Source organism: Pelecanus crispus, chromosome 8, assembly GCF_030463565.1.
Source record: "Pelecanus crispus isolate bPelCri1 chromosome 8, bPelCri1.pri, whole genome shotgun sequence".
In the NCBI taxonomy this organism is placed as follows: Eukaryota; Metazoa; Chordata; class Aves; order Pelecaniformes; family Pelecanidae; genus Pelecanus; species Pelecanus crispus.
Genome location: NC_134650.1, coordinates 3,997,222 through 4,017,349, shown reverse-complemented (window position 1 = coordinate 4,017,349; position 20,128 = coordinate 3,997,222). Strand labels below are relative to the sequence as shown.

The 20,128-nt window shown below is 58.3% G+C and overlaps 1 protein-coding gene across 1 annotated transcript; it reads left to right on the top strand.

Moving 5' to 3' along the window:
• The first annotated feature begins 9,020 nt into the window (after nucleotides 1–9,020).
• On the top strand, nucleotides 9,021–15,617 carry PITX1 (paired like homeodomain 1). The gene is made up of 3 exons (XM_075715468.1): nucleotides 9,021–9,183; nucleotides 12,179–12,384; nucleotides 15,078–15,617. Exons 1-3 carry the CDS (start codon nucleotides 9,021–9,023, stop codon nucleotides 15,615–15,617), a joined length of 909 nt encoding a protein of 302 aa, XP_075571583.1.
• Nucleotides 15,618–20,128: the final 4,511 nt, after the last annotated feature.

Below are 20,128 nucleotides of genomic sequence, written 5' to 3'. Positions count from 1 at the left end.
TCTGACAAATGCGCTGGGAAACACAATTCCAGAGGGGTTACCTCATTTTATTTTTTTTTTTTTACACGTATCTATGTATGTTTAATTTTTTTCTTTTTTTTTTTCTCTTTTTTGTCCCTAACGCGCCGCACCGTTTTCAGCCTCCAGCGCTTCTACTCGGGGCGCTGCGCGGCGCGGAGCAAACCGCGGCTTTTTCCGCGGGTCCCCGGCGATACGAGGGGGCTCGGCGGCCCCGGGACGGGCCGGGGGTTCCCCGGGACGGGCCGGGGTACAGCCGGTGCGGGCCGGGGGTGCGCGGTGCCCCGCGGTGCTCGGCCGGGGCTGCGCTGGCGCGGAGGGGACGCGGCCGCTGCCGGGGATGAGCGGGGCGGGCGGGTGCGGGGAGTCCGGGCCGTGGATGAGTTCCCTTTTCAGAAAAATAATATTCTACAGACCCCCTGCTTGTCTTTTTTTTTTTTTCCCCTTTTTTTCCTAATTTAAAAAATAGGCACCATCTTTAGGAACTGCACACAGCGCGAGTGCCTCGCAGCACCGCTCCGGGATAACGCTTCCCGCAGCGGGAATGAAATTCTCGGAGTAGCGGGGGAAAAGCCTTTTTTTTTTTTTTTTTCCCCCGCTTATTAACCCCGCTTAAACGGACGCGAGGGCTCTCGACCGATGGTATCTTTCGGAGATATTTTTTTTTTTTTACGTCTCACGTTAAAAAAAAAATTGTCACTAGGCGAGTTTTCCATGATTTCGTCCCTTTTCCCCAAATTTTGCCAACCGCACGGCAGGCGAACGCGAAGTCCGAGGCGCGGATCGAACATAAACCGATGCTGTTGTGTCTGAACCGGGGACCGGGACGCCGTTCAGCTTTTTTTTTATATATAACGATTTAAAAATATATCATTTCCACTGAACTAACCAAGGTCCACGTTCTTCGGGTTATTCCCTGCGCCAACTCCAGCCGCTGGTCTAAGAACCGACTTCCAAATAATTCCTGAAAGCTCCTTCACTGGCAGAACCTCCCCAAAGTCCTTCATTTGCCTGAAATACGGACAAAATCCCTGGAAATCCCGCGCTGGAGCGGTGGCAATATTTCCCTGGGAAACTTTGAGCCGAGTTAAAGGCTCCTGTGACCGCGGCAGATATTCCCTACCGCAACCCAGCGCCGAACGATAACCCGGCGGGCTCCGCAGCCTGTCCTTTACGGTCGGTTTTATTGTTCACGCAGGTTTTATTATGAAATCGCGTATTTCCAGGAGCATAGCTAGCCGTCTGAGCGGGTGGCGAGAAGGGAGCGCCTTTCCCCGAGAAAATGCAGGCAGATGGAACGATGCGTTATTTCCCTCCCGTCATGAGGAGCTCAGATATATGTTGCTTTTAAATAACAAAAGGGGAGGAGAAAACATTCTCTAGTAAAGCCGAATTCCTTCGTTAGACCGCCTCCTAAACGTGCTAATAAAACTAATTCGTTTTATTTGCCCTGAACTTTTATATCTAACCCGGCGCGCTGATTAGCACAGCCCTCTGGAAGGCAGGACGTTCCTATCTCTCCCCGAGATGTGCCCGTTAAGATAGGGCCGTTCCCACAATGAAACTGGGGGGGGGAAGAAAAAAAAGAAAAAAAAAAGCGTCCCGTGCCTTTATCTCGGCCGTGTTTGCTCCCCGGGAGCGGAGCCGAGCGGGGGCTGCGGCAAAGCCGCGCCGGGAGCAGCGCGGTGCGGCCGGGCAGCGGGGCGAACCCGGCCTTTCGGGGGGAATGAAAACAAAACAAAACAAAACAAAGAGAGAGGAGAAAAAGAAAGAAAAGAAAAGAAGAGAAAAAATATTAGAAAAAATAAAAGGAAAAAAAAAGAAATAAAAAATATAGAAGAGAAGAAGCTGACTGCACACAAAGGTTAATTGTTTCTCCGATTTTGCATTTTAAAGCAGGAAACGTGCGGCTCTGCAGAGATTCGCTGCTGGTCTGAGAACATTAAAGAGCCCAGCGCGTTATTAGGATATTTCAGCCTTTCAGGAAATGTCCTGTTTAAGGGAAATGTGTTTCCCCCATCCAAATGCTGGAGCAATTAAGAGGTTGCGCGCTCGAAACAAGGTGGGGGAAACCCGCATGGAAACATAATATCGGTGGTTCCAAACGCAGCCTCTTTTTTTTCTGCTGAAGAAGGGTCCTCAGCAAATGCCAACGGAGTGCCCGGGCCTTTGATTATCCTGCTTCAGAGGCATCTTTTTTAGTCCACAAAAGAGACACATTTCGGGATCTAAAGATGCACAGAGTAACATGAGCAGGCTGCCTCGCAAACTCCGGTGCCCCTTCCTCCATCAATTAATAAGAAAAGCATGTTCCCTCTGCTCAGAGAGGGAATTGTGGGACCATATTGTACTTTTTCCCTCTCTCCCCCTCACCTAGGGGAACAACCCCCCGTATTCCCGAGCTGTCCATCCTCCGGGGCTGGCATTGCAGGGCGCTGCCCCCCTCCCGCTCACCTCAGCCTGCGAACGGCCGGAGAGAAACCCCAGCCGCCGCCGACAGCAAATTCGTATTTTCTCAGCGCAGAGTTCAGCGCCTGCGGTCTGAAGGATGCGGAGAGGGCTGGGAAGCAGCTCGGGGCCAGGGTGGCACCGTGCCGCCAGGCATTTGGGGAGAAAAAAGTTGTTCCAGGGCGGCGGACACCTGGGGGGTGGTTTGATTTTCGGGGTGAGGGTAGAGGGAGGGGGGACGCCCCCCCGTTCTGCTTCCAGCTGCAGAAACCCGAATAGGAAAACCGTTTCTCCAGCCGTCAGTCGCTGCATTTCAAGAAAGCCTTGGGGTATCGTTTGTATCTGTCAGAAAACATTAAGCCTTCAACTTTTTCATCCCCAGTTTTTGCAAGCGCTGCCGCTGGCCGCCGCCGCCCGGGGCAGCCCCGAGGCGGGATGGGGATGGTGGGGAGGGCGGGGGGGGACACACGGGGGGCGAACCGCAGCCCCGGCTGCCCCGAGAGGTGCCAGGGACCAACCCCCCCGAGAGAATTCCCTTTCCCCCGTTGGATTGCGACGGCGGGGAGAGCCGGGCCGAGGGAAGCGGGATGGGGCAGCAGCTCCCGGGCGGTTTGGGAGGCTGCGGGAGGCCGGGGGAGGCCACTGGAACCCCCCCTCCCACCACCCTCCCCCCCGCCGAGCATCCGCAGCGCTGCGCGGAGGGGCCCTGCGCGCCCGCGGAAGGCGGAGGCTTGGCCGGCGCGCAGAGGGCCGAAGGCTGCGGGTCCAAAAGGGGCTGATTTCGTTTTGCTCAGCTTCTTAGGAAAATTGCTCTCCTGGCTGCGCAGAGGAGGACAGGCCGGCTGGGAGCCAGCGTAATTTTCCACCTTCCTCTCCTGAGCGATTTAACACGCTCTCTGGGCTGGGGTTCTCCCCCCTCTCTGCTCCTCCCGGCCCGGGGCGGGGGGGGGGGGGACCCGGCTGCGGCTCCGGCGGGAGGTCGGGGGGTGCCGGGGCTCGTTTCGTGGTGGCCGTTATTTGGGGTTTGCTCCCTTTTCCCTTAGGGCCGAATCCGGGCCGGGGCTGCGGAGAGCGCTGAGCATTGCCTTGCGCGGGGGCGTACACGCGGGTCTCCACCTTGCGCCTAAGGAGGAGTTTGGGGCGAAGCTTTTTTGGTGCAGGACACCCCCGGGACACTGCCCCGACGGGCACCACCGCCCCGCTGCTCCGCAACAACAAACACCGTCCCCCCGGGGGGGTCCGTGCTCCGCGGGGCTCCGCGCTGCCCTGCGCACACGCCTGCGCCCGTCCCCGGCCTCTACTTGTTCCCGACCCGCGTGGGCATCCCGTGGGGAGAGCCACGCACCAGCAAAGGCCGAGAGCGGCGGCCAGAGGCCGAAAACCACTCAGCCACCCGTGCGGGGGACATTTTCATAGAGGGAAGCTTTGAAAATATCGCTGCGCGCTGTCGCGGCACTGCCGGCGCTGGGCACGGGGGAGCTGCGCCCTTCCCGCCGCTCTCACCGCCCCGGCGATGCCCTTCGCCCCCTCGCTGGGCAATTTTGGGATGGGTTTGTTATTAAAAAAATTGTTTTCCTGCAGCAGCTCCCGGCTGCTAGGCTGCGCGAAGCGGGCACCAGGTTGCCCGGCTTGGCTGGGGCTTGGTTTGGCTTGGCTCGCTTTGTTTGGGTTTGGCTTGGCTCGTTTTGGTTGCGTCGGTTGCGGTTTCGTTTGGCGTGGTTTGGTTTGGTTTGGTTTGTCTCGGTTGAGTTGGGTTGGGTTTGGTCGGGCTGGGGTTTGGGTTTGGTTGGGGTTTGGGTTTGGTTGGGGTTTGGTTGGGCTGGGTTTGGTTGGGCTGGGGTTTGGTTGGGCTGGGGTTTGGGTTTGGTTGGGCTGGAATTTGGTTGGGCTGGGTTTGGTTGACTTGGGGAGCCTCTCCCCCCTCTCTCGCCTCACTGCAGCTCTATTTTTCAGAGGGCTTCCCTCTCCTCTTGGGCAGAGGTGCGCTTGGGAGGAGATGCTTTCATTTTTGTAACAGTTCCCAAAAAATTTATAGGCTGAACCTGAGCTTCTACATCGCTAATAAATCTGAAGAGGAAAAGCTGGCAGAGACTGAGCTTCGCCGCCTGATATACGGCCCAGGCGGTTTTGCGTTGGCTGCAACTGCCAGGAGCCCCCCTGCGAAAGCAGAGGTCCCCTCCCCGGCGCCCGGGGCACCCCTCGGGGCCAGTGGGAATCCCGCTCCCCTTCACCCACCTCTCATCCTCTTCCTCACGGGGTTGTCACCGGTGTGGCCAGCGCTGCTTTATTTCTAAGCGCCATCCCTCCTTCCCGGGTTATTTATAGCAGGAGGAAGCGGAGCGGTTCATTTGCGGGCTTCCAGCGTTTTGCAGCCCCCCGATGCAGCCCCCAGCCGGGGGGAGCCTCGGGGTGCGGCGGCTGCGCAGGCACGGAGCGGCCGTGCTCCCCGGCCAGCCCCACGCAGAGGTTGCCCACGCAAAACCTTGCCGCCACCCGCGCACACCGGCCGCGTCCCGCTCCGTGGGGCCCGCTCGGCCCCCGGCCCGACCCCTCCCTCCGCCTCTCCCCGGCCCTTCCCACGCCCACGCAGGTCGCGGACCCCCAGGGGCGTCCTGGAGGGGTCCGGCGGCGGCCGGGACCCCACGGCCGGGCTGTTCTCGTCTGCTGCGGCCTCTCCTCCCCCCCCCGCAGCCCCCTCCGGCCCCCAGCGAGCCCGGGGGGTGGCGGGGGAAAGGCAGAGCCCGAGCCCCGGCCCCCGCCGTGGGGCCCGGCCCGTGGGGCCGCCGTCCCGCCTCCACGTCGCGGGAAGAGCAGCCGGCTCCCAGCGGGACATCAAGGCTCGCCTCGGGTCCTGGCCTGGCTGAAAAGCGAGGCGTTGACGTCAGGGAAACAAGGCGTGACGTCACGCCGGCGGCCCCGTGACGTAGCGCCTGCTGGAGGGGCTTGCCGGCGGAGTGGTGTCCCCAGCATCCCCAAACGGAGCGGGCCCGGCGGCGAGGAGAGAGGAGACAGCGCAAATCTAGGGGCGACCGCCCGGCGGGTGCGCCCTGCTGTCGCGACACGTGTTGTCGCGACCAGCAACGGGAAGAACCGGGCGGATTTGGCTCGGCGCGACAGGAGTGCGCCCGCTCCCCAAAGCCCGGAGCGACAGGATGCCCTTAAATCCGCGTGAGGCATATACACGACGTACGCAAGACACATATATATATACATATATATATATCCGCCGGCCCGAGCCTGCCGACCCGCGCGCAGGTGTGCGGTAAATGCCTGAGCCGCGCCACGGCCCGGGCGCGGACACGCGTGGGGGGTCAGGAGGGAGCTGCTCCGCCCCCCGAGGGCCGGGAGCGGCAGGGCCGGCCCCTTACTCTCCACTGAACGCCGGTATCGGGGGGTGGCTGCGCCGGGGACCCCCCAGAAGGAGCCGGGGGGTCCCAGGGGGGCAACCGGACCCGGCGTGACCGCGGCAGCCGCCTCGGTGAAATCACACCGGTGCCCGGGGCTGAGCCTTTCCCCGCAGCCAGCCAGGAGGAATTGAGCCTAGAACGAATTTTTATTTTTTTTTTAAATGTATTTTATAGAGCAGAACAAAAACTGTAAATTAGGCGCATTAAAAAAAAAAAAAAAAAAAAAAAAAAAGGAAAGAAAGAAAAATCCCGCCTCCGGTTTTTGAGGCTGCTGTGAGCAGGAGGTTTAAAATAGCCGGAGCGGAGCAGCCGGGCTGCTGGCAGCCTCCCCGCAGCACGGCCCGCCTGGCTCCATCCCGCTCCCGCTGCGAGTGGGCAGCCCACGGAGACCTGCCCCGAGGAAATCCAGAGAAACAAGAGGGGAAAAAAAAAAAAAGGGGGACTGTGAAGTGTTTCAGGCACCCTGCGCCTTTGCAATCCGGTCACCTTCCTCCTCCTCGGGAGAAAGGCCATCCCCACCTCTCTCTTCTCTCCCGGGGGATGTCTCCATCCTTCCCGTGCCGTGGGTTCCCGCACCAGCTGAGCCCCTGGAAGCCCACAGGCCCTGGCCCGGGGAAATATTTGCATTTTAGACCCCCTCCATCTTTAGCAGCCCCGAGATTGGGCGGTTCACCTCGGGTGCCCGAAATTCCCCGTCGTTTTTGCAGACTCCTGAGCGAAGTTCAGGCGGGGAGCGGCGGACAGACGGACAGACGGATATCGATATGCCACTCAAAAAAGGGGGAAAAAAAAAAACACATAAAAAAAGAAAAAGAAAGAGTTAGGTAGACCTGACCCCGACAGCACCCACCTGTACATCCCCGAAACTGCAAAAGGCGCTGGAGATCAGAGGTGCAGGGGCTGGGAGCTTTGGGCTCTCCCCGCCCGGTATCCTCGGGCCCATGGGTGGGGGGGGGTCCCGGGCCCATGGGTGGGGGGTCCCGGGCCCCTCGGGGCCCTGCAGGGGGGCGTGGGGCGAGCCCGGCTGCATCACCCCGGCGGGGTAGGAAAAAGCCTGCGCGGCTGGAACATTGCTTCCCTCCACTTTTCCATAAACCGGTTCAAAAGTTCTCTCCCACATCTTTACTTGATTTGAAAGCAAAATAGAGTGTCAGGGCGGATCAGTTGAAGTGAGCCGGGAAAATAAAGAGGAGAGAAGGTCCTTTCCCCGGGCAGAGTTGCAGCCAGGGTCCTTCTCCCCCTTCCCCTCGCCCCCTTCCCTGGTGCAGCGAGCACCCCGCCGCCTGCCCCGCCGGTAGCCCCGCTTCCCACCTGCCACCCGAGGCTGAGGGCTTCCCGTGGGTTGCTTTTTTTTTTTTTTTTCCCACCTCCCCAAACACCGAGGTGTTATCCGGGAGGGCTCAAGGCCTTGTCCCGGCCTACGCGGGCAGCCCCGGGGACCGGCCCCGCTCCACCGGCCCCGGGCACCGCACCGGGACGGGGCTCACCGGGGCCCGCTGCGGGGGGGGGGGGGAGGGGGGGTGCTGGGCTGGGTGACTCCGGAGGGTCACCACCAGTTCGGCTGCGGGAAGAAAATGATTTGTCATTAATCCTGTGCTGAAAGGTGATGAGATGGGAGCGTCCGCGCTGCCGCGCTTCCCCAGGCTGCGGTCCCCGGGCCGCCGCGCAGGGTCCGAGCCGCTTTCTTAGAAACCCCGCAGCCAGAAAAACGTTAAAAAAAGGATAAAACCCGCTCACACCCAACCCCAGGAGGCCGTCGTCCCCAAAAGAAACCCCCTCCGTTTCGGAGGAACGTGTTCCCCGGGGGACTGAAACGCGCGGTGGGGCTGCGCAGGGATGCTGAGGGGTGCGCAAGGATGCTGAGGGGTGCGTAGGATGCTGAGGGGTGCGCAGGGATGCTGAGAGGGGTGCGCAGGATGCTGAGGGGTGCGCAGGGATGCTGAGAGGGGTGCGCAGGGATGCTGAGAGGGGTGCGCAGGATGCTGAGGGGTGCGTAGGATGCTGAGGGGTGCGCAGGGATGCTGAGAGGGGTGCGCAGGATGCTGAGGGGTGCGCAGGGATGCTGAGAGGGGTGCGCAGGGATGCTGAGAGGGGTGCGCAGGATGCTGAGGGGTGCGTAGGATGCTGAGGGGTGCGCAGGGATGCTGAGAGGGGTGCGCAGGATGCTGAGGGGTGTGCAGGGATGCTGAGAGGGGTGCGCAGGGATGCTGAGGGGTGCGCAGGGATGCTGAGAGGGGTGCGCAGGGATGCTGAGGGGTGCGCAGGGATGCTGAGGGGTGCGCAGGGTGCGCGTCCGCTGCAGGGCGTGGGGGCGGAGGTTCCGCGGGCCGGCAGGCCCAGCCGGGCCGGCTGCGGGGATACCCGCGGAGATGCGGCGCTGCGCGGAGGGGGGCGCAACCTGCGCGCTGCCGGCTGGGAGGACGCTGCGGAGGGAGGGCGGGGTGCTGGGGGCGGGCAGGGGGTCCGGGGCAGCCCCCTGCGCGGCTGGGAGTGATTTTCCACCTTTCCATTCGTTACCTTACCCAGTTTGGCCGGGGGGGGGGGGGGGGTGCGGGGGAGGGGAAGGAGGAGGGCGGGCGGGGGGCACCCTCGGAGGAGACGCGGCGGGGGGGAGGGCACCCTCGGAGGAGACGCGGGGGCCGGGCAGGGGCCTGGCCGCGGCCGCGCAAGACGCGCGCATCGGCGGGGAGCGCGGAGGCAGGTCCGCCCGCTCGGCCGGGCTGGGCGAGCGCTAGATGGAGTGATGCATTAGCGAGACGGGGAGGTTTTAACCTTCAGGGGGAGGAGCCCCGTTTAACTAAAGGCATTTCTTCTAGGGCAGGTCACTTTAATCTCTTTAGCTTTAAACTGTCCAACTCGCAACTCGCGTTTCTCTGTGAGGGATCTTTACCACTTCCCTGCCTATGCGGCCGGACTGCCGTGCCTCTCCCCGAGCAGAGACAACCGGCTGCCAGGCACTGCCCAGATCTCTTCTTCCGACACCCTTAAAATAATACTGTTAGTAATAAGTGGATTTGCTTTTGGTTTTGTTGTTTTGGTTTTTTTTTTTTCCTTAAAAAAAAAAAAAAAAAAAAAAGCGCGCTGCTTGTTCCTTTCTGTGTGGAATAAACACCTGCAAACTCCCCCAGGCAGCTCGGCGCCCCTGCCATGGATTCCTTTAAAGGTGGAATGAATTTGGAGAGACTGCCCGAGAGCTTGAGACCCCAACCCTCCCATGACATGGCTTCCAGCTTCCATTTGCAAAGATCCTCGGAACCCAGAGACCCGATCGAGAACTCAGCCAGTGAATCCTCCGACACGGAGGTGCCAGGTAACCCCCCACCCACCCCCACCCACCCACCCACCCACCCCCACGCCCCGCGGCCCCGGCCCGCTCCCCCCCGCGCCGCCTCCCCCTCCCCACCGCGCCTTCCCTTCGTGGGGCGGTCGGTGGTGCTGTGCCCGCACCCCCCCGCACAACCAGAGGCGATGGTGGGGGGCACGGGGGGCGGGGGGAGGGGGTGAAGGGCTGCCGGTGACCCCCGCGGCTCCATCCCGAGCCCCGGGAACCGGAGCGGGGGGCAGGGGCCCGCCCGGAGCTGCCGTGCCCGGCGCTGACAGCGGGCACACACGGCTCCCCTGCCCCGTCCCAGCCGCTGCTCTTTTTTATATATATAAAAAAAAAAAAAAAAAAAACCACCCCAAAACGCAGTTATTAATTGATGGGGTCGAAGGGAAAGAGCGGGGGGGTCTTCGGGGAGTGCGGTTTTGCCGGATGTTTCTGAAATAATGTCAGCTTTCGCCCGCGTTTATTTTCCAGCTGGGGTGGTGCAGACTTGGAAAAAAAATCTCTCTGTCAAAGGCCGGGGCGCCGGGGGGGTCGGGGGGAGAGAAAAAAAAAAAATTTAAGAAAAGAAGGAAAAGTCCTGCAGAGCAGGGGAGGCGGCGTGGGGCCGAGCGCGGGCAGCGTGGGCCGCCGCGGAGGGGACTTGCGCGGCCGCGGAGAGGTTTTGCGCGGAGGCTGCGCGCTTTGCCCGCTGGAAAGGGTCCCCTCGCCCTGCCCACCGTGTGCAAGGGCTGCGGGGAGAGCTGTGGTCAGCCGGTTCGTAGTTAATTAAAGTAGCACCATTTCTGGCTTAAGGTTAACCTTAATCCCTGACGAGGGAAGCGAGGAGAAGGAAACAAAAGCTGCAGGAAGGAGCGGGGTACCCCTTCTCCACCGACACCCCTTCAGGGGGAGTTTCTCTCTTATTTAATTGTAATTTTCTACTAGCTGTTGCGGCTCTTCGGAGTTTTTAGCAAGTCCTGGAACCTAGAGAGCGGCTGCGGCATGAGGCGGTCCCGAAGTGGCACCCGGTGATAAACAGGGTTTGGGTTGTGCCTCCCAGCCTGATTCGCAAACAAAGTTAGGGACCGGCGTCTGGAAGGGACTCCGAGATTAGAGGGGATTATTTGAGATTAGAGAGGGAGATTTGCTGCGTTTTGCCCTACCCCTGCGTGTGACCCCTCGGTGCTGGAGGAGGGCTGAGGACCTGCCTGCTTTTCTTCTCCGAGAAGCTGCAAAATACCTTTCACTTTTTCTTTTTTTTTCTTTTTAAATGGGGGGGAAAAAAAAGGTACAAAAGCCAATTAAAGCTAATGTGCCTTATGATTTGAAATTGTATCGCAGCCCGGCGCAGAGGCCGGATTTTTAATGCAACCCTGGCGGGGTTAACCCCGGAGCGGGGCGAGGGGCCGCGGGCACGGATCCCACCGCAGCCGCTTTCCTACCGCTCCCTCTCGGCCCGGTTTCTCCGGACTTTTCCCAGCCGAAAGCGAGAAGATCTGCCTTTGCGGGACTTATTTTCGGTTCTGTTTCCCCGCCGCCGCCGCCGGGCCCTGCGGTTTGGCCGGTCCAGCGGCCGCAGAGGCCGGGGGGCCCGGGGGGCCCGGGGGGGCGATGGGGTCTGCGCTGCAGCGGCCTTGTTTGCTCTGCAAAGCATTTCCAGCAGCGAGAGGCTGCAACCGGCCCCTTTTGGGGGTCCCACTGAGCCGCTGGAGCTCGCTTCCCCCCTCCTTTTTTTGCTTCGGAGGGTGCCCAGGCGAGGAGCGGTTGCGGGGTGACTTTGCAAGGACGGGACCTCCCGGGCTTTGGATGCCCCCGCGATTATTTTTAGACCCCCCGCTTACCTCGCGGAGGTCGGGGCTGTTGAAATGCCCTCGGGCCCGCCGCCGCCGGGATAAAACCCTCTAAAAAAGGGGGAGAAAAAAAGAAAAAAGAAAAAAAAAAATCAAAAAAAAACCCTCTAAAAGGGAAAACTGCCCGCGGAGTTTCCTTCAGGCAGCAGCAGGACGGAGGCCGGGGGGGATGGCCGCGGCCCCCCTGCCGCCTCCCGCTCCCGCCGCCGGCCGCACCTTTCCCCGCTCCCGCCGGGGCCCAGGCCGGCAGCACGTTTCGTTCAGGCCTTTGAGCCCCTTTCCGAGCGCTTCACCCGCGCCAAATCCGGCCAAAACCGGGGCTGGGAGAAGCAGAAAGGCCCTTCCGAAAGGGAGCGGGGGTTTGTCCTACCGTTGCGGCGGGGCCGGGGCTGGATTTCTGCTTCCAGTCCGTGCAATTCCCGACGCGAAAACGCTCCTGGGTTTTGTTGTTGGTTTGGTTTTTTTTTTTTTTCCTTTGCTTCTTTCGATATGATTTTTTGCAGAGGGCTTCGCTCAGCCTCGGGTTAAAATGAATACTAAAATCTTAAAAGCGGCAAAAGGAGGGAAAAAACAAAAAAAAAAAAAAAAGGGACGAAAGAAGTGGGGGAGTGCAGAGGCAAAGAGAGAGGGTGCCTTTTGCAATTAATTGCTGCTGGGTTTTACACCCCTGCCCTTCCAAAGTTTCCTGTCGCGGCCGAGCACAACAAAGACAACGGAGCAAAGATCGCGCCTTGGGTGGGAGGGAGCGAGAAGGTGCCGTGGGAAGGCAGAGCGGCCGGGGCCGTGGGGACCCCGCTGCCCCCCGATCCCTCTCACCCCTCGGGCCCGCCCTGGGGGTCCCCGCTGCCTCCCCGGGTGCCCTGGGCCCGGGCAGGGCCCGCCGCTCCTTCCCCAGCTTCCTTCCCCGGGAAAGGCTGCGTTTGGCTGCGGGGTGCTCGGCGGGTGCGGGGCCCGGCAGGACCCGCGTGGGTGCCCCCACGCGTCCCTCGGGCGGGGCGGGCAGGGCTGGATGCGGGGACGGCGTGGCTGCCTTTGTGTGCCATTATTTCTGGTTTGGGGGTTGTTTTTTTTTTGGGGGGGGGGACACAAACAAACAAACAATCAGACAAAAAAAAAAAAAAAAACCAACTCCCGACACCCCACCGCAGAAAAGGAGCGCAGCGGCGAGCAGAAAAACGAGGACGGGGCCGCCGACGACCCCGCGAAGAAGAAGAAGCAGCGGCGGCAGCGGACCCACTTCACCAGCCAGCAGCTGCAGGAGCTGGAGGCCACCTTCCAGCGGAACCGCTATCCCGACATGAGCATGCGGGAGGAGATCGCCGTCTGGACCAACCTCACCGAGCCCCGAGTGCGGGTAAGAGGGGCGGCCGGCCCGCGGGGGCGCGGGGCTCCCCGCCGGGGTGGTGGTGCTGGGGGGGGGGGGGAATGCCCCTTTCGGGAGCCGCTGAGGCGGCTCGAGAGCAGCGGCCGGCTGCTGCGGGCTCGAGTTGGATGACTAAAATTGGGATGCAGGCCGGAGAGCAGGAATTCGGCTCCCGGCCGCCGAGAGATGCCGCCCGCAGCGGGCTGCGACCGCCGGCTCGGCGCTCGGGGACGGGCCTAAAAGTGGGGGGCGAGCAGCGCAGGGGGCAGCGGGGAGACCGGGAAGGGCGCTGTTTTGCGGGGAAGACCCCCTCAAGCCCCCAACCCCCCCGGCTTGGCCTAAACCCGGCGCGGAGCTATTGCAAGGCGAGCGGCGGGGCAGCTCCAGCGGCCCTTCCCTGTTATTCCCAGTTCTCCCGGCGATGGTCAGCGTCTCCCACCAAACCGCTGCCCGATGCCGCGGCGGCGGCGGGAGTGCGGCTCGGCCCCCGGGCCCGCGGCGATCGCCCCGGTGCCGGCCCCTCCTGGCCGCGCATCTTCCGCGGCCGCGGGCGGGAGGAGCGGAGGGCGAGCGACCGCACCGCGAAGGCGATAAGGGCTGGGGACCCGCACTCGTATGGCGAAGGCGCCTGGGCTGTCCACGCCTCGGAGCCGATGCCACCATATACACACATATACATACATATACCTACATATACATATACCTACATATACATACATATACATATACACAGACATATACAGCCCCGGCAGTTCCTCGGAGAGATTTAGGAGTGAAATATCCTGGCAATGAACGCCCGGACCGAAGCGGCTTTTCCCATATTGATCCGCCGTGGCCCGGGCTGGCACGGTTTCTCCACCTCCCCTTCGCGTTTCCCCCCGGGACATCTCCCCGCGCGGTTTTTCGGCCGTGGCCGCACACCCCAGCCGATCCTCCGTCCCCCGGGGCCGTGGGCTGAGCACGCTGCCGGGGAGGGGAGAAACCCGGGAGAAAACGGGAACCCGAAACGGGTCCCGAAAAGCCACTTTTTTCCTTCTTTTTTTTTTTGTTCTTGGCAATTAAACCGCGAGTGACCAAATCGGATTACAGAGATTCTGCTTTAAACCTTTCAAGAGTAAACACCCATCTGCAATGGGGGAAATGCATCTGCAAGCATTGTCTTAATTGAGTTTAAAACAAAACAAAGCCGGAGCGGAGACTAAACTTGCATTAATATTGCTGGAATATTTCAGGAAGCAAATAAAATTAATATATGAGTTGCCATTAACATAATTTCGTTCTCCCTCTGTGTGGAGATGGTTTGGGTTGGTGTTCTGAGATTGCAGATTGCAAATCTAACCTTAATTTGCTACGAGGGCCTTCCTTTAAAATGTCTAGGAGCCATAATTAAAACGATTACCCTCATTTTCAGGAAATTCCTGTCTGGAAGCACCTTCCGAGGAGTATATTACAGGTTTTGAACATGTTGGCTTTCGTTTATTTACACGGGATTCTTTTTATTATTGTTTTGTTTGGTTTTTTTTTTTTTTTTCAAATAGACTCCGCCATCCATTCTCCCCCACCCTCCCCTCCCCGAAATTTCCGTCCTTGAGGCCGGTGTTTAGGAAGAGTTGCGCCATTCCTGCGCCGGGAGGGGAGGCCCGCGGAGTTTACCCCCCCCCCCCCGCGCCGGGCCCCGGCCCCGGAGGGAGCGCAGCTTCCGCGGCACCGGGCGCACGGAGCCGCGCAGCCCCGGCGGGGCCCCGGGAGCCCGGAGCGGACCCGGGGGGAGCCGGGGGGCACGGCTCGGTGGGAGAAAGCCGGGCCGAGCGAGGCGGGGGATGCAGCAGGAGAGGCTCGCAGGCCGGGAGCAGCCGGCAGGCAGGAGGATGCTGGGGTTTTTAACCTGGAAAAAAGGATTTTGGGGCTGCCCGGCTTCCATTATGAGGGGCACAAACGCTTTCTGAGGGCTTAAAAAAAAAAAATTAAAAAAAAAAAAAGAGAGGGGCTGGATCAGTTTTTTGCATCAAACACCAGGAGCGGCCCCCGCTTCTCTGTTCCCTCGTCAGGGCTGTAAATTCTCATTAGATATAAAGGCAGAGGCTGCATCCATCCAAGGGTGATACGCGGACCCTTTTTTTTTTTTTTTTTTTTTTTTTTAAACCTAAACATACTAATCCAATCCCCTTTTTTATGATCTGTAACAGGGGGCTTTTATTACACAGCATTAGCGTTCGGAAAGGCGGCGGAGCCGGCCCTAATCAGAGCGGGCCGTGCTCTGAGGGGCTGCGGGGGGGACCCGGGGGGACGCGGCCAGTGCCGTGGCGCGGAGCCCCGCGCAGGCATCCTTCGCGGAGAGGCGCATCCCGGCTGGCGCATCCCGCTGGATGGAGAGCGGGATGCGCGCAGAGGCCGATGTGCGCGCAGGCACCCCGCGGAGCGGGACCCCCCCACCCCGTCCCGTCCCGTCCCGCGGGGGCAGGGGGCTGCGGGGCTGCGGAGGGCGCCCGCAGCCTGCGGGGGGGTTTGGGGGGGGGTCGTTTGGCGGCCCCCACGGTCGTGGGGCCGCGGTGGGCTGCGCGCTGCCCTGCGCGCATCCGCGCTCCGGCGGGGAAAGCAGCGGGCTTGGAAAAGGTGGGGGGGGGGCGGCGGTCCCGCACTCACCGTGCCGTGTCGGTGTCCCCTGTGTGTCCCCCTCCCCGCAGGTGTGGTTCAAGAACCGCCGAGCCAAGTGGAGAAAGCGGGAGCGGAACCAGCAAATGGACCTGTGCAAGAACGGCTACGTGCCGCAGTTCAGCGGGCTGATGCAGCCCTACGACGACATGTACGCCGGCTACCCCTACAACAACTGGGCCACCAAAAGCCTCACCCCGGCGCCTCTCTCCACCAAGAGCTTCACCTTCTTCAACTCCATGAGCCCCCTCTCCTCGCAGTCCATGTTCTCGGCGCCCAGCAGCATCTCCTCCATGAACATGCCCTCCAGTATGGGCCACTCGGCCGTGCCGGGCATGGGCAACTCCGGCCTCAACAACATCAACAACATCAGCGGCTCCTCGCTCAACTCGGCCATGTCCTCGCCCGCCTGTCCCTACGGGCCACCGGGCTCGCCCTACAGCGTCTACCGGGACACTTGCAACTCCAGCTTAGCCAGCCTCAGACTGAAATCAAAGCAGCACTCCAGTTTCGGCTACAGCAGTTTGCAAAGCCCCGGCTCTAGTCTAAACGCCTGTCAGTACAACAGTTGACAGACTTGACAGAAACCACCTCCGACAAACACCGCCGACAAAGCAAAGCAGAAGCAAAGCGACGTTTAACGGAAAAGGGGGGGGAGGGAAAAAGAAAAAAAAAAAAAAAATAAATAAATAAAACCCGATGATGATTAAAAGCAAAGCCCGAGCAAGTGAGAAAGGGGGGAAAAAAAAAAAAAAAAACAAACCCCAAACCAAACACCAAAACCAAACCAAACAAACCAAAACACCACCCAAAAAAAAAAAAAAAAGCACCCAAAAACCAAACCAAAACCCCAAAAGCTCCGCGGACTTCGACTGTCTAGGAAAAAAAAAATAAATAATCAATGCAAACCAACGATGCAACCAACAAAGCAGCGCTTTAAAAATAATAATAAAAAAAGTTAAACCGTCAAAAACCGTAAACGGACCAGAAAACTTTTGCAAGAGACACCGAAATCTGGTACATGGATGAGTTGCAATTTTTTTTTCTCTGGATTATGCGGGTTGTATGTGTTTACTTGAACTTGCACAGGAGTTGGTACGGCGGCCGCTTCCCCAGGGGAGGGCGGCGAGGGAGGGAGACGCCTCGGTGGTAAGAGCTGGTGGGACGGTTCTCGGCCGCTTCTCGCACGGGAAGAGTTTGGTTAATGTTTACCACTGAGACACAGAATCACACTCGAAAAAAAGAAAAAAAAAAAAAAAAAAAGGAGGGAGGACGGGGGGGAAATTTAATTCGCAGAGTAGATTCTGCGGGAAAAAAATGGTTAAAATATTAGGTATGAAACTATTAAAACTAATAATGACAAGGGTCAACCACTTATATAAGGTTATATTTATATCTACCGTTGCATTGTGCCGGATCATTGTCCTTGGCCGTTGAATAAACTGTTTTTAAAATGCATGATTCTTGATGTTTTTTTCTTTAGTTGGAAGCTATAATCCAGGCATTCCTGATACTAAGCAGCTCAAGGTTCCTACCTCTTCATCCTTTCCAAAAGACTGCAGTATCCCCGGTTGTGAGAGAGCACAGAAAACCTCCAGCGATGCGAAAACTGTTCAGCATTCTCCCCATCTAAAGTCTTATCCTGATAATGAAATTATCATTCATCTTTATTTAAATGCAGGGGGGTGTTTTTCTCTTTTTTTAAACAAAAGGAAAAGAAAAAAAGGGCAAAAACCAAACCCCTTTTAGAGAGTCTAGGGAAAAAAAAAAAAAGACGAAAAATGGTCTGTTATGAAGCGAATCCAGATACTGCATCTCTGCTAGAGAAACAGCGAGCCTCGGCGTCCGGAAAGGTTGCTTAGCAAAGCTGAAAGCGTTCCTTGCTTTTCTGACTGTGAAGGGAAAACAAGGAACGAAAAAAAAAAAAAAAAACCCAACCAAACCCCACGATCTTAAGGTGTTATTATCTTAAGGTGTTATTATGTAAATGTAGATACTTTAACAAGTGCTTGTTGGCGAAAAAAAAAAAAAAACCTAACAAAAAAACCCATGGAAATGATAAATATGATCTTTATTAATACGCATACAAAACGCATATGAAGTTTAATTGCAGGCATATTTGTTGCTTATTTTTGTCGATACTTATTACCTGTAGATGACAAAGAACCATAATATAAAATGCACACGGTACTTCTTTCCCAGTGTATTTCACACCTGTGGTAAACGTTACGCTGGATGTTTCAATTATGCTGTTGTGGATAAGGATGCAGTATATATATTGTTTTATAAGTTATGTTTTGTGATTTTTTTTTTTTTCCGAAATTAAGAGCATGGGAATAAAAAAAAAAAAGCAAAAAAAAAAAAAAAACTAAACCCGAAACGAAATCTAGAAATGCCTTTAATGTTCTTTTCTGCCTGTGTTTAAGAGAACGACTAAAGAAGAAGAAAAGCAGCTTTCTCCCCCCCGCCCGGCCGTGGCAGTTTGGGGGGGCCCCTCCGCTTCCCCCGGTAATTGCGCCGTCACCCCGCGTCCCCCTCACCCCCTCCCGGCCAAGGGGGAGCGAAGGAGCCCTTCTTTGGGGAGGGGGGCCCTGGAAATCCCCCCCACCCCCCTTCCATTTTCTACCGGACTTTTGCCGCTGCCGTTCCTGCGGCGCGGCGGGGTCTGGGGAGGCAGCCCTGGATTTCTGCTCCTACCAAGTAATAACGCCTCGAGCCCTGGCTCGGGGTTTGGGGTTTTTTTTTTTCTTTTTCTCCCAAAAAAGTTCATCCTCGCACCCTGAAGACCCCCCCGTCGGCGTGTGGCAGCCCTGGGACCGCTCCTGCCCGCCGAACCGTTTTCCCCGTTTTGCCAAGGTGCGTTTTCCTCTTGCTCCTCCAAATTCTCCCACAGCCGGGAATGTTAAAGTTTGGTCGATTTCTTTCTTTTTTTTTTTTTTTTTTTTTTTTTCCTCCCCCCCCGAGCTGCTGCAAGCACGAAACCCTCCGATTTCATCCCTATTCCCTCGCTGTTAGGCTGGCGATTAATATTTTGCGAAAACCGCCGCAATTCGGCCAACGAAACAATAAATTCTCAGCGGCGAGGCCGGATCCGGCGGCCGCCGCCTTCCCCCGCGCCGGGACAAGCCACGGCCGGGGCTGCCCCCCGCCCCCCCCCCCCGCCCAAACGCGCTCTTTGCGCGGCCGCGGATGCCCCCCCTCCCCCGGGGGGGTGCAGCTCTCTGCGCGGAGCCGCTTGAGCCCCCCGGGGTTTGGGGGGGGGGGGGGTCCGCGGCCGCGCAAGGCAGCCCAGCCCCTGCGGAGCCCCCGCCCTGGGGCTGGGGGGGTGCGCAGTGCCCCCCCCCCCCCCAACCTGGGGGGCTCAGCGGAGAGGAGCTGCGTCTCCTCGGCTACTTCATCACTTATTATAGCCACGGGAGCGTGGAGCAGGCCAGGAAAACCACCGATTTTCCCCTCCGGTTTCCATCCGGGAGGGTATCTGCAAGCCCTCAGCTGTTATTTTAGCCTGGATTTTCGGTGTTCATTTTCCCCCGTTCCTGGAGGTAGCACTGTTAGTCCTAAATCAGAGCAGCGAGTGCAGGGCTCACGTTTAGCCAAAGCCTGCCACAAGTTTCAGTTGTCGTCGGAATCCTGAACCGCCCCGAAACTCAGCCTGCGGGAATGAGCTGGGGACCAGGGACACAGCCCGCTTGGGCTTCTGTGCCGGTGGCCGTCACCGGTGTCCCCCCGCCCTGTGAATGTACCAGGGAAAGCTGATCCACTGCTGCTGGGCGAAATTTGGGCATCTTGACACATTTATGGCTCAGGGAAAGGAAAAATTCCAAGGAGACACTGAGCAGAAAGCAGCTCCTACACCTTCCCTGTGCACTTTTACGGATGCCCGGCTTCCAGCAGCCTTTAGGTCTCCCCCGCAATGGTTAGAGCTTGAATTATTTGGGGTTTTGGGTGTGTTTGAGGCATGGCTTGTGACTGCCTTGCCCAAGCACAGCTTCCTTAGGGATACGCTCTTGGAGGTGCCCAGGTGCGTGCCCACGCCAGGGGCAGGCGAGGGGGGCTGTCATTTACCGGTCCCTTAGCCCCCAGCATCCCCAAAGGGGGGGTCCCAGGTGTAAAATGGCTGTCCCCACCACGCTGCGCCCTTTGGCGTTTGAACTCCCCTTGCCAGCGCCTGGCTGGTGGGTGTTTCCGCGCACACCGGAGGCGATGCTTTTCCATCCCTCACCCCACGCATTCCTTCAAAGCGGTTTCCAGCGCGTGAAGCTCAAGCGGGGATTTCTGAAGCCGCACCGCTTCGACCTAGCGCGTGGCTCCAGCCCGGTGGGACTCTGCCTTCCAGCGGGTGCTGCGGAACCCCCCGGACTCCTGCCCGCCCACTGCAGCCTTGCCTTTGTCAAGGCAAGCAGATACTTGGAGCCAGAGAAATAGCTGAATCAAGTTTTCCATTTGTTCTGGGTGTGCTGGCTTACCTATTAGCATTTCCAAGGCAAAGCTGCCTGGGGAGCGCTTTGCATACCTACCTGGGCTAGGGGTTTGCTTGGGAACGCTATACGGACCCGAGAGGTCCCAGGCGACCAACCCAGAAGTTGCTGCGCAGTGAAAGCTCCCATCGCACCGGCCCAGACGCAGTTCACAAAGACTTTATGCCTCAGACTGCCCTGTTCGTTCGACATTAAATGTCTTCTAATAAAAAGCTGTGGTCAGTTTAACTCCAAATTGCATACTTTTCTTTATCTGTGGCCTGGAACTCAGCAAACTATGCAAAGTCCCATTTAAATTAATGGGATGCTTCAGTACTGATTTTAATGGGATTTTGTGTAATAAAAATAACACTTAGAAATGCCCTAACATTTTGCTGCAAACTTGCAACAAAAGTCGCTGGAACTGGGATAATAAAAATACAGGCTTTATATGAAACCTATGAAGGGTTTGTCATTAACTTCAATGGCACTGTTTCAGGCCTTACTATTTTAGTTTACCCTTGTATAAGTAAAAATTACTTTGTCAATTAAAGAAGAATCTGTGACAACTTTTCTGTTCCAGTCTGGCAACTTGTATGTGAAAATTTAGTTTGATATTAGCAAAA